The sequence below is a fragment of the Nematolebias whitei genome, chromosome 6 (genome assembly GCF_014905685.2).
Source record: "Nematolebias whitei isolate Nwh7 chromosome 6, NemWhi1, whole genome shotgun sequence".
NCBI lineage: Eukaryota > Metazoa > Chordata > Actinopteri > Cyprinodontiformes > Rivulidae > Nematolebias > Nematolebias whitei.
The window spans coordinates 1610470-1623825 of NC_056503.1; the positions used below are offsets into that span (position 1 = coordinate 1610470).

The 13356-nt window shown below is 42.5% G+C and overlaps 1 protein-coding gene across 2 annotated transcripts in view; it reads left to right on the plus strand.

Annotated features, from left to right (window-relative positions):
• zbtb44 (zinc finger and BTB domain containing 44) overlaps positions 1-13356 on the plus strand; it is a 69046-nt gene that overhangs the window by 31680 nt on the left and 24010 nt on the right. The window contains exon 5 of one of the 2 annotated variants that reach the window (XM_037677983.1): positions 6099-6399. In XM_037677983.1, the coding sequence (XP_037533911.1) occupies positions 6099-6399 (301 nt within the window). The remainder of the gene's footprint in view (positions 1-6098; positions 6400-13356) is intronic. The other variant, XM_037677984.1, reaches the window with a different exon arrangement.

Here is a 13356-nt window from a genome sequence, read left to right on the forward strand (position 1 = left end):
TGGAGACCACTTCCACCGCAGATCCTCTTATGTTCAGGGGGGTGTAGATGTTTTTGTTCCTTCTGAAGTCCACAATCATCTCCTTTGTCTTCTTCACATTGATGTGAAGGTTATTCTCTTTGCACCAGCTCTCCAGGTGTTCCACCTCTTGCCTGTAGCTGGACTCATCATTGTTTGTGATGCATCCCACCACCGCTGTATCATCTGCAAACTTTACAATGTGACAGCCTGGATGGGTAGCTGCACAATCATACGTGAGCAGAGTAAACAGGAGGGGGCTCAACACACATCCCTGAGGAGAGCCAGTGCTAAATAGAAATATTTAAATAATAACAGAAATAGCTGCAGCATAAGTTTTAATTGTGCTGAACGCTAAATTTCTGTCCATCAGTTGCTGTAGAAATGACTGCACGCCAACTAGTGGACATGAGATGGCCTCCACGCCTTTCTCTGCGCACTAGCGCTGAAAAACTGTTCACTTGATGTGTACAGCATTGTGGTGGAAGCAGCTCGTGCACCCTAAAACATATGCACCACGTCCTATAGGAGGCCCTTCTTTTCTAAACGGATCCGTTCAGCGGCCAGACCCAAAGATGCTGACCTATTTCTGGGTAACTCCCGATCACTCTTCCTGCCTGGAGGAGAGACCCCCCCCCCACGGCAGTTTCCACAGCCGTCCCGATATCAGTCGCTGCAGATTCGAGAACCACGAAGCGCTTATGAGTTTGGGAGCTACGAGGATGACTGATGGTTCTTCCTCCCTGACCCGGTCCAAGGTCCGTGATATCAGCAGGACTGGAGGGAACGCATAAAGGAGCATTTTTGGCCATGGGCTGTGGGCGAAGGCGTCCACTCCTAACGGTGGGTCATCTCGTGGGCTCAGTGAGAACCATAATTTACACTGGGCATTCTCCCATGTGGCAGACAGATCCACTGTTGCTCGGCCAAACCTGCTCCAAATCTGGGAGATCAGCTCGGGATGGATGCTCTATTCTCTGTGGCGGTGACCGCCTCTCGACATGATATCCGCTGGCCTATTCAGGATGCTGGGAATGTACACTGCTCTAATGGAGAGCAGGTTTTTGTGTGCCCAACACAACAGCTGTTTCGTGATGCATAGCAGTTGGGCTGAGCGCACGCCTCCCTGACGGTTTATGTAAACTGCTGTCACTTTGTTGTCTGTGTGGATCAGAACATGCTGATCCCGCAGCAGGGGGCAAAATGCTGAGTCACGTTTCAGACCGTGAAACATTCTAGCACATTTATGTGAAGCAACATGTGGTCCAGCCACTGTGCTCCCACTGCTTGGGACAGACACAGTCCTCCCAGCTTGACAGGAACGCGTCTGTGAAAACTGAGACGTGTGACGTAGGCCTGCTGATGGGAACTCCCTCTGACAGAATGAGGGGGTTTCCCCAGTGATTCAGATCAATTCTCACGGAGGGTGGAACAAAGATAATCCGCCTCTTCTGGCGCACAGGATCAATGCGCAGGCGGGCGAACTATATCTGAAGGCATCTGAAGTAGGCCCAGCGGAACCATGATGTGGGCCGCTGACATCGTCCCAGGAGTCACATGACATGCAGAACTGTCACTATGCTGCAGGGTTTGACACGGTGGAGCAGAGCTGACAGAGCTTCGGCTCTCAGCTGTGATAAACGGGCTGTCATTGTGGTTGAGTTTATCTCCACGTCTAGATAAACAATCATTTGGGACTGACGAACAAAACTTTTTCCCAGTAGAAAACCCCAGGTGTAACACTAGCGTTTTGGTCTGTGCGACTGCTTCCTATCTGGACCGAGCTAATAAAAGCAGATCGTCCAGATAAAAATAATTCTCATTCCTGCCATGTGTAAAGACTGCAGAGCCGTCTCCACGCATTTCGAGAACGTGCGTGGGGTGTTTCAGAAAGATGGAAATGTGAAAATATGCGCCCTTCAGATCTATGGAGGTGAACCAGTCATTCTGGTGAAGTTCTCCAGCAGCTGTTTGATTGTCAGCATGTGAAATTGTCTCTCCATGATCGAATTATTGAACATGAACAGGTCAAGAATTGTTCTCATCCCTCTGGGTTTTTTTAGAACCAGGAAGTAGTAGGAGGAAAAAAAAAACTGTATTTTCCTCTCCGTTGGAAACTCTGGAAATCACGTTTTTCCGACAGAAAAATGCTGAATGTGTGCCTCTGTGCTGAGTCTAGGCTGCAGTCTCACGTTAGAGCTGAGGTGAGCCGGCGCGCACTGAGAGGAGGCGTGAGCGCTTTCTGAGTGAAACGCCGTTTCGGTGGAGGCTGAAGCTGTCGTGGAGAAACACGTTTACTCCCGCTGCGCGGTGAGTGGGCAGAAAACAGCAGAAGATAAAAACAGGCTCTGGCTGAGAACGAGGGATTTTACTGGGCTCGGTCTGATGAAAAAACATAATTTTTAGCTAACGTGGCAGACGAGTGTTTGTGATATTTACCTAACTGCAGTGCCATTTAAAACGCTGTTTAGAAGTTACCGGCTTGTTCTGTGTGGGGAATGTGTGAAGAGAGGCAGCTGTGAGATCAGTTGATCTGACAGTCAGGCTGGAATCAGATGAAACTTTACTTTCAGAGATGTTTCTGTTTTATTTCAAAACATACATCGTCAAAAAACACACATTCCCCTCAAGGAGCTGTTCCCTGGTGGAGGGGGCCGACGGAGGAGCAGAGCGTGAATTCATTGCCACAGCTGTGGAGCTCCTCTGCTGCTGTTTCTGGCCAAGGCGGTCCCTCCAGCGGTTGGAGGGGCGGGAGGAGGACTGTGACGTCACCAGATTGTGTACAGTCTCTGAGACCTCCTCGGACCTCTTGTGATTTCTCAAGGATGGTCTTGAAGTTGGCCCCGAACAACGCCTCTGGGGTGATGGGGCCCTCCAGCAGGTCTTTCTGCAGCCTCTCAGACAGGGATAGCGAGAGGCAGAGCCAAGTGGTCCTCTGGATCATGGTCATTCAGGCAGTGATGTGGGACAGGCAGACCACAGAGGTGGCGCACATGTTTAAGATGACATCAGCAGCTTTACAGAGAGAGCTCTTTGTTTCCTCCAGCAGGTCTACTTCCTCCAGCCTCTTAGAGATGCTGTAGGCCAGCAGGGCGACGTTTTTGTTTGCCGCGGCCGTCTAGAATGAGCACTGGTGAGCTTGGTTGGAGATCTTTGTCACCATCTGGTCATGCTTCCTTGGAGGGACAGGTTGCTGGTCCATCCTGGGAGCTTTTACCCCAAGCGCCTCTGCCAGGCTTGGCTTCGGAGGGGAACCAAGGGAAAAACACAGATCGGTAAAACCCTCCACTCTGGAGATGGAGGCGAAGGTAGAGACGGATGTCTTCAGCTTGCCAGGCCCAGCTACAGCCTTGTTCCAGTGTGACGTCACAGCTGGACAGCGAGGCCAGATGGGATCAGGGTGACGAGCCGGGGCGGAGCCAAACCTTCCTGCCAGATCATCTGATCAAGGCGGAGGAAGGCGAGGGACGGAAAGTCCCTTTGTGTTAGCAGCCTCCTGGATTATTCTGGGCAGCTCTGAGAGGAGGGCGCCGTCGGCTGGGAGCGGTGTGGTTGCTGACGTGGGAAGACCCGAGGTGGCTGAGCATCCGCTAGGCTGCTCTTCTTTCGTCACTACGCTCTCCAGGAGGGAAGGGGCAGCAAGGTTGTTTCCAGCATCGCCTTTCTCGTAGGAATCATTCAATTCACTGCGTGACTCTGCGTCAAAGAAAGACGGTGGCGTCGTCCCACGCATAGCATCCCGCCATGGAAAAACACTCAGCGGAGCTGCTGCCCGCATTGCCTTTTTCGAGAGAATCATCTGATTCACTGCGAGGAAAAAAAAACGTTAGAAAAGGTGATTGCGTCGTCCAGCGGGTAGCGGCCCGCCACGGAAAAACACTCAACGGAGCTGCTGCCAACAACGTCTTTTTCGAGGGAATCATCCGATTCACCGCAAGTAAAAAATGTTAGAAAAGGCGATGGCGTCGTCCAGCGGGTAGCGGCCCGCCACGGAAAAACACTCCTCGGCACTTACCTTTAACAAGGCTGCTCGTCTCTGCTTCCCCTTGGGGAGGAAGAGCTCACAGGGACGGCAGGAGGTTGGCGTGGTGGAGACCCAGGCATCTTTAGCAAAAGTTGTGCCGGTCAAAGCTGAACATCTTTTCCTTCTTCGTTCTTCTAACAGTGCTAGCTAACTGTCTGAAGAAAAAATGGGAGCAGATTGCCCGTTCTTACCGTAATTCATATGGACCGGGGGTGGGGCCCACACAGCCGGTGGGCGCGGACTAAAGTTTTCAGTGTTGCGCTGCACGCGAATGGATAAACCCACTAGCGATAGCCTTAATAGGCGAAGCCTATACGACATAGAACAGGTCTCTCTTGAAAATGAGTTCTCGTGGCTCAATGAGACTACCTGTATAAATAAAAGGGTAAATGAAAAAATATATTACTGAAATAAACTACTACTTACTACTTGTATTACCATTCCTACTTTGTGGTTTTTCACATATCGCCGGGCTTCAGGTTACGGCTCCCCCGCGATAAACGAGGGACTACTGTATTATTGTTAAAAGTAGTTAATTACTTTTTCTTAGTTTGCATACACATGCAGTGTTTTCCCTAGTTTACTTGCCTTTGTTGGCAGGGAGCTCATATCTTCTGTGATTTTTGTCGACGGGACACATCTGTGTTGCACATGCTGTTTGAGGGTGGTGGACACGACTTAGCGTAAGGGAAATGGAGCACTACCTCTGTAGCTTTTTAGCTAGCGTGTCTGTATTGCGTGCCGCTAGCTTAGCGCTATGTCAGTGCGGGCAGTTGTCAGGGCCTGGGGATTTGGTAGGCAGGGCGCTCGGTTCTTTTGGCAGGGCGGGGCGCCCTGCTTGTATATTGGTAGGGGAAATACTGTGGTTACATTAACCCTTTACCTGACCTCACTAATACTACAAGTTGTTCTGTTCTGCAGCGGATATTAAGGTGTCCACTTTAATACTTAAAGTGTTTATATATATATATATGTGTGTGTGTATATATATATATTTTTTTTTCTCATATCTTTAATACTTTAATTGACTTCTGTTAACGTTCCAGGCTCAGTCATTTCAAAACTTTTTCTTCCTTCATTGTTGCATACATCTTGCACAACTCAACTGGAAAAAATAAGCTGTTGTAAGGAAAATATAAAAACAATACAAATGTGGCAGGTTGGTTACATGACTGCGCACTCTAAACCAATAATTAGTTGAAGCACCTTTTGATTATATTATAGCCTTCAGTTTTTCTGAGACTGAAGGTTGGGGGGAATTTATGCAGCTATCTTATTGCACATTAAAGTTTTTCTATTTTTTTTCTTGCAACAGATTTTTTTAATTGTGAAATTGTACAGGGCATGCGTAAAAGTGGAAAATGTTTTGAAAGGATTTATTGTATAATTTTTAGGGATGCACCAATCCACTTTTTTCCCACTTCTGATCCGATACCAATACCTGCGGTTTCGTATTCGCCTATACCGATCCGATGCCAATCTGATACAGAAAAACAGTGCTGAATTAACAAAAATGGCTAAATCATGTCATCTGGATCCATTTCTGAAACTGGTCCAGATGACATGGTTTAGCCATTTTTGTTGTCTACCTGGATGATTGAGCTTACAAACCCAGTGCTGAATTAACTTAAAACATTTGTTTTTTAAAACGCAGACATGAATGTACTGAATTACAAATTTATTGAAAACTCTGCACCATAACAGCACACTTAAACACACCAAGAGCTTTACAAGCTTGGTCAAACATGTAAAAACAACACAACTTTAATTTGTTCAGTCAGTTCACTAGCGTGTGACGTCACTCAGAACACAAAGCATAGAATTAGAGTGAATAGATCTGCCCAGTCATGGATCTGTCACATTGTCACTGATACCCCATCCAGATTTATTTATTTATTTATTTGTTTGTTTGTTTGTTTGTTTGTACCAATACTGATATTGGATTGGTGCATCTCTAATTTACATCACACAGACTTGGCATTTTAACAGGAACATTTAGACTTTTTAATATCTTGTGGGTTGGAAGCACCAATTTGCCCTCTCACTTTTTTTTCAGGCATTAAACCTTTCCAGTGTGATCGCTGTGGGAAAAAGTTCACACGGGCGTACTCCCTAAAGATGCATCGGCTGAAGCACGAAGGTAAACGCTGTTTCCGGTGCCAGATTTGTAGCGCCACATTCACGTCCTTCGGTGAATATAAGCATCACATGAGGGTCTCCCGACACATAATCCGCAAGCCGCGGATTTATGAGTGCAAAACATGCGGCGCCATGTTCACCAACTCTGGCAATTTAATTGTACACCTGAGGAGTCTGAACCATGAGGCATCCGAACTAGCAAACTACTTCCAGAGCAGGTGAGGAGTCTGGGGGTGCTGACCCCCATCATTTACTCAGATCTCACCTGGGTGAAAAAATAACTTCAGTTTACAGTGTAATACCTGAAGTTTAATGGAACATTGTCCTGACTTTGGTTGTGTAGAATTGTTATTGAGGTATTGAAGTATTTTATTGCATTTACATGGAAACTTTAATGTCTTGTTTAAAATCTTTATTAAACATTCCAGGAAGTAGGGTCATTTTCAGTTTTCATGATGACTGAGTAAGAAAGCCGGTCTGGTTTAGGGGCAAACTGAGTCACAAAATACTGAGCTGTGACATGAGATTTGGTTTTGTTTTCAAAACCGTAAACTAACTTTACTAAGAGTTATCTCATTCTCATCTTACCTAAAGCCAGTGGAGAAGCACACCTGTCACAACTGTATTTCCTCTACTGTACCAAACCCTGCACACAGTTTACACACATGCACACAAACACACAAGTTTCAGTTTTTCAGAGGTCTAACACAACACCCAGAAATGGATAAGTAACAAACTGACAACACAACTACATTCTGTTGATGTTTTTATACACATAGCTCATAAAACTAATGGAGCAGTAAGAATTGATCTTAGCACCGAGCAGACACTTTGTCCCATACAAAGAGAGTCATGGCTGGCTGGATGAGAGGGTGAAGGTACCAACTAACCAGAACTGCAGACGTCCAAAGTGTGGAAGAATGATGTGACCAGCACCGGTTGTAAATACCACTCTCTGCAACAGTGTATGGGGGTACTCAAAGTCCTCCACCACGCTAAGGTGGTGCTTCAGTGGAGGACTTCAGATTAGGGATGGGGCCGATCTGATCTGGTATGGGTATCAGCCTCTGATACCAGCATAATTTACGTATCGGATTTTTCCGTTCGAACCTGCAGAGATTTCCAATCCCTGATGCACGTTGGCTTCAAACTATGGAATGGATTTCCTGAACGGAGGCGTGTCTCACGAACCCAGAGTAATAAGACCTGCCTCACATTCAGGAAATCCATTTCATAGTTTGCAGCCAGCTACAACATGAGGACTGAGTTGGCAACACTGTGGCTAACGACTAACCAACTTTTCATCGAAACATGTCTGCTGTGTTGAAGTATTTTACACTAGAAACTAGGGGTGCGAATCTCTCAGTGTGGCGCGTTTATTCCGATTTTTTTGGTGTCACGATGCGATTCAAAATCAAATTTTCGATTCAGAAACGATTTTCGATTCACAAACGATTTTTCTATTGAAATGGTCATAAATTTTGTTTCAATTATGTAACTGACAAGCTGAAAATAATAAACAATGTAAACAAATAGAATATTTTTTTAAAACAATTTTATGTTCTTTACTGTATCAAATCTTTTTGCATCATTTTATATTTTTACCAAAAACAGGACAAACTGTAGGAGTGCATACAATTTTGTAACTTAAATTACCAGTATTAGGTTAGCTTAGCTGCCTAAATTTTTCTTTAAAAAATAATAAAATAAATAAAAATCTAAGAACAAATATTTCATCCATCCATCATCTTTACCCATTTTTTCCTTTACGAGTCACAAGGGTATCTGGTGCCCACATCCAGCTATCATTGTGTGAGAGGTGGGGGACACCTGGACAGGTCTCCAGTCCATCACAGACAAATAATTCAAAATATATAAATACAAAAGTAAACAGACTTCAGCTTACCATGGTATATTAACCTTTAACTCAACATAAAATACAGACTTCACAGTTATTTTTAACCATATTGCTCTATCATTTGTTATATTTTCAAAACTTAACCTAATATGAAATATACAGACTTCACAGTCTTAACCATATTAATTCATATTTAGTAAATATTTAACAAAATTTCAAAACCTGTGTAAACCTGCGCAAAAACTTCTGAACTGTAATAATTTAAAAACCATAAATTGTATCATTTAGAACTGGCTCCAGGCAATGTCTCATCTGGCCTTCTTCCACCTGTTAAAAAGACAAATTACATTGTTTGTTGTACAACTTCTCTAGATAAGTTTTAGTATAATACAAGAAAAACAGTTACCTTTGAGCTGCAGCTGCATCAGAGCTTCTCCCATTCGTTGTTTCATGGTGAAGTTGTGGTGCTGCTTTATCGCAAAAAAATAAAAAGCTATGTGAAGGAATAACTTACGTTGCTTCCATCATATTAAAAATAAACCTAAACCCCTCACCTTCCACTGAGCTGTTTGCTTGAAAATCCTTTGTGATATAGCAGGAGATGGAGAGGAAATCTTCGCAGCCTTTGGGGAATCAGCTGGAAGTTTGTTGCAGAGTTCGCTGGTCGGCTGCTTTCGCTTTCATCTTTCACGCATTTTGTCATATTTCCAAAATACTGTCCCGCAATTTTATTTTACACTTCTTGCAAACAACCGTGCTCTTGTTAAGCTCTGTCTTCCCCCGGAACATCGTAGTACCTGAAATGATGTTTAAAGACGAAAAAGCGGTTGAATCACGCTCTCCTCCATACTAGCAGGCTCCATTCAGACAAAGAGAGCTGGCTGGCTAACTAGCTTGCTGTACGGTGGCCTACACGGCCGAAATTCTACGGCGGCCGAGTGGGGAGTAAGAATTTAAAACGCATTTTAAAATCGATTTTTGGGCGTTTAGAAACGATTCAGAATCGCCAGGACTAAGAATCTAGATTCTTTAAAAAATCTATTTTTTTTTCTGCACCCCTACTAGAAACACCACAAAGCAAGACAGCAACGTGCAACGTCTGCAGAGCCTTAGCACTACATTAAACTGCGGTAGGGCTGGGCCATATCATATCATTCACGATAATACCGGTAAAAAAAAAGCTTGCCCGGGCAAAAAAATGATATCATAATATGCTAATTTCATGACGTAATACATCAGGGTGCCCCGCCCCCTTAACAGAACCGAGCGCGCCGAACGACCACACCGAACTGGGCACCCCCCCTCCACCTGTCGGCACTGGTGTGACTCTAATTAGCTGCACGCAATACTAGCTAGCTAAAAAGCTAAAAACAAACAACGCACTGCTCAGCTGTCTCGCTATCCAGCTCTAAACTGCAGGTACAGACAACTCAAATGTCTCTCCCTCCCTCCGCTCTAAGCTGCTACTTGTCTTATTTTTTCTCCCCACCCCGCTCTGAGCTGCCCGTGCGGGCTGCGTCTCAATAATCCAGGTAAGCATGAGCATGGACTTTTCAGTTTGACAAGACTGTCAACAAGGAAGAGGGCCGGCAATGGAGGAGGGGGCGTACCAAAGAGACCATCTTATCACAAGCAGAACTGGTTTGTTCCACTTTGGAGTAAGCTGTTGGGGGAAGAATCAGTTTTGTTGTGTGTTTCCTTGACTGATGAAGCTTTCCGGATCGAAGGTGAAATGTTTCAGCACAAAAAAAGAAACTGTCCAGATGACCTGACTGAAAAATTTTGGATTATATACCTGGATTATTGAGCATGGACTTTGTTGATCACAATATTATATTTGAGCCATATCGCCCACCCCTAAACTGCAGTAAAGTTAGGTTTACGTTGGACATTCGAGCTCCGTGGCTTCAGGAGTGCGCTACTCTTGCTCAACCCGAAACAGGCAACTCGACCCCGGCCAGCCACACTCAGTCTGCCCGTCTCTGAGGAAGGGCAGACTGAGTGCAGCTGACGGAAATCAGACTGCTTGCTTCGGATTGAACAAGAAGACACCACTGAAGCCCCGGAGCTCAAATGTTTACTGAGAAGTTTCTAAACTTCATCATAATTAATGACCAACCGCTATCAGGTGTAGAAAACGAAGGATTTCGCAGCTTGATACTTTCAGCCAAGATATAGTTTACCCTCCAGGAGGTACTTATCAGTACAACAGTAAACAATCATAATAAAAAAAAAATATATATGATTTGAAAATTACAAGAAAAGCCCTGTGATGGACTTGCGACTCGTCCAGGGTGTACCCCGCCCCTCGCACAGTGATTGCTGGACATGGGCACCGGTGACCCAAAATGGAAGAAGCGGGTTAAAGATAATGGATGGATGGAATTACAAGAAAATTATATATATTAAAAAATTTAAAAATGAAACAAAAACAGCTACATTATAAAATGATGTAAAATACTAAAAACAGGAACATGTTTGTGTTGGTTTATGCCATGAACTTAGCAGATGTTTAAAGACATTTAACATTTTACTTTATTTAATTAATTTATTCATTCATTTAAAATTAACAAAACAAATTAATCAAAAAGAAAACATTGAATCAAGAGTGCAGAAAGAAGAAAAAAATTCTTATATCTGCCCCATAATTAAAAAATTATAAAATAACTTTAAACAATCACTTAAATTGATCATTTTAATATCCACTTTAAAGCTAGGAATAAACAAAAAAAACATGTTTTGTGTTTGCAAAATTTAATTCTAACTGAAACTTATCCAACATTAATAAAACTTACCTCAAGTTGCCTTTTTAGACATGCATGCATATATTTGTACAAATTGTACTTGAGAGGAGATTATTACAGACTCATATAAAATCAATAATGATCATGATATCGGAACTGGATCGGTATTGGCAGATATTTAGATTTACGTATCGGGATCGGATCGGATGAAAAAAAAAGAAAAAAAGCGGATCGATGCATCCCTACTTCAGACATGCAAACAAATATTACTATTGTAATTTCAAACCTCAAAGCTCTTAAGATGTAAAGTGTTCAAATATTGATACCTGTACTTTGAATATTGTTACAAAGAGAATCTTGCAAACAAAGCAGTCCAGTTTGGGATCTGTTGAACTGTAAATTTTTTTAAGATGTGTGAATGCAGCAGGTTATTTAGAATACAAAACATATTTTGTCAATTATTTTTTCACTTACCATAAATGAGAATAAAAGGCTTATCGAGACAGTTTTGGTTTGGATTTTGGTCAACAATTTAGCAAAACAGCTTCCGTCAGTCACTTTGTCTCTGTTTTTATAGGAATAGCTTGTGTATACAGTGATTTTATTTATCTGCAGTTTACATCACAAACTTTCATCCAAGGGAGAACACAGTGTTTTATAAAGTCAAGAAGTGTTTTTATTTTCCAGACTTTTCCACTTCTTAATCAACTCAAGACCTCGCAGGTCGGCAGGACTGACATGGGTTATTGACTCCTAAGTTTTATAGTAGAATGTCTTCATCTGAGATCATAACCGTGTGGAAAATTCTCTGGCTCTTCAGACTCCTAACTTCAGTCTTCATAGAAAATGTGTTTGCTACATTGCAATTGGAGATTTTCAGAAGGTTTTTCAGATTTAATTGTTGTCTGGCCCAAAGGAACGGTTATTGTTGAACTTAACTATGGAGTGCTTCGGTTTAATTACTAATATTTAATACTAATAGACCTCTAACAAATATACTGTCTGATAAATGTGGTGTGTGTGACCATGCTCACTGTTTGCTGTTTGGGGCGGCTGTGGCTGAGTGGTTAGAGCAGTCGTCCTCCAATGCAAGAGTTGGGGGTTCGAATCCACCAGCAGTCACATGAAGAAGTGTCCCTGGGCAAGACAATGAACCCCTCACTGCCTCCGATGTGTGTCCCATCAGTGTATGAATGTGATAAAGCACTGATTAGTCTCTTTAGAATAATTTATTCCATTAGCTTTGTAGAGCTATAATAGAGTGCTGTATGAATGGGTAAATAAGGACACAGATTGCAGCGTAAAGCACTTTGAGTATCTCAATAAGATAGAAAGGCGCTATATAAGTACAGTCCATTTATACATTTTAAACACTAGTCATTAAGAATCTCATAAATATTTTGGTCTATTTAAGATAAGATTCCTGCTATTAGCATTGTCCAACACATTTTCTGTTTCTTAAATACTTATCAGCACGGGCTGTGGCATATTATCTGGTTTGTTTGCACTAAATGTAAAAAAAAAAAAAATGCCTCCAAGTTCTAAAAAGTTAAGTCAGGTCTTCTGGATGGGTTCAAAAAACAAAAAATTAAAGCTGCAAGCAGCATTCAAGGCCCTCACAGCAAGACCGCAGGAGCTCCAGCGACTCCACCTAGTCGCCATTGCGAACGCTCTCGTGCCTATCCTGCACTCGTTCACCAGGTTGTGCATTTGCCAAATCTTCGACATCACCTGCGACTGCGGGAGCTTTAGCAATGCTTCCCAGTCACCATCGTAAATGCTCTCATGCCATTCCCGCATGCGTCCACTAGGGTGCGCATATGCCAAATCTTTGAAATCACCTTCTGCCCATATCAGTATGAGTCCAGCTGCAAGCCTAACAAGTTTGGCTACAATCTGACCTTCCAGACAGGAGTTATTGTTACTTCCTGATTTTTAGTGAATGTAAAGATTTCCTTAAGGCTCATAATTAATGATCAGCTACTATCAGTTGTAGAAAACAAAGAATTTCACAGCTTGATACTTGCAGCCAAGATATAGTTTACCCTCCAGGAGATATTTATCAGTACAACAGTAGACAATCATAAAAAAACATGATTTGAAAATTATATATATTTAAAAAAACTAAACAAAAGCGGCTACATTATAAAGTGATGTAAAATACTAAAAACAGGAACATGCCTGTTAGTTTATGCCATGAACTTAGCAGGTGTTTAAAGCCACTTAACATTTTATTTTATTTTATTCATGTATTCATTCATTTAAAAGAAACAAAATAAAAAAAAATCATCAAAAAGAAAACATTGAATGAAAAGAGTGCAGAAAGAAGAAAAAAATTCTTATACCTGCCCCTTATTTTAAAAAATATAAAATAACTTTAAACAATCACTTAAATTAATCACTTTAATATCCACTTTAAAGCTAGGAATAAAAAAAAAACATGTTTTGTGTTAGCAGGATTTAATTCTAACTTTAAAACTTTTCCAACATTAATAAAAACTTACCTCAAGTTGCCTTTTTGGACACGCATGCATATATTTGCACAAATTGTACTTGAGAGGAGATTATTACAG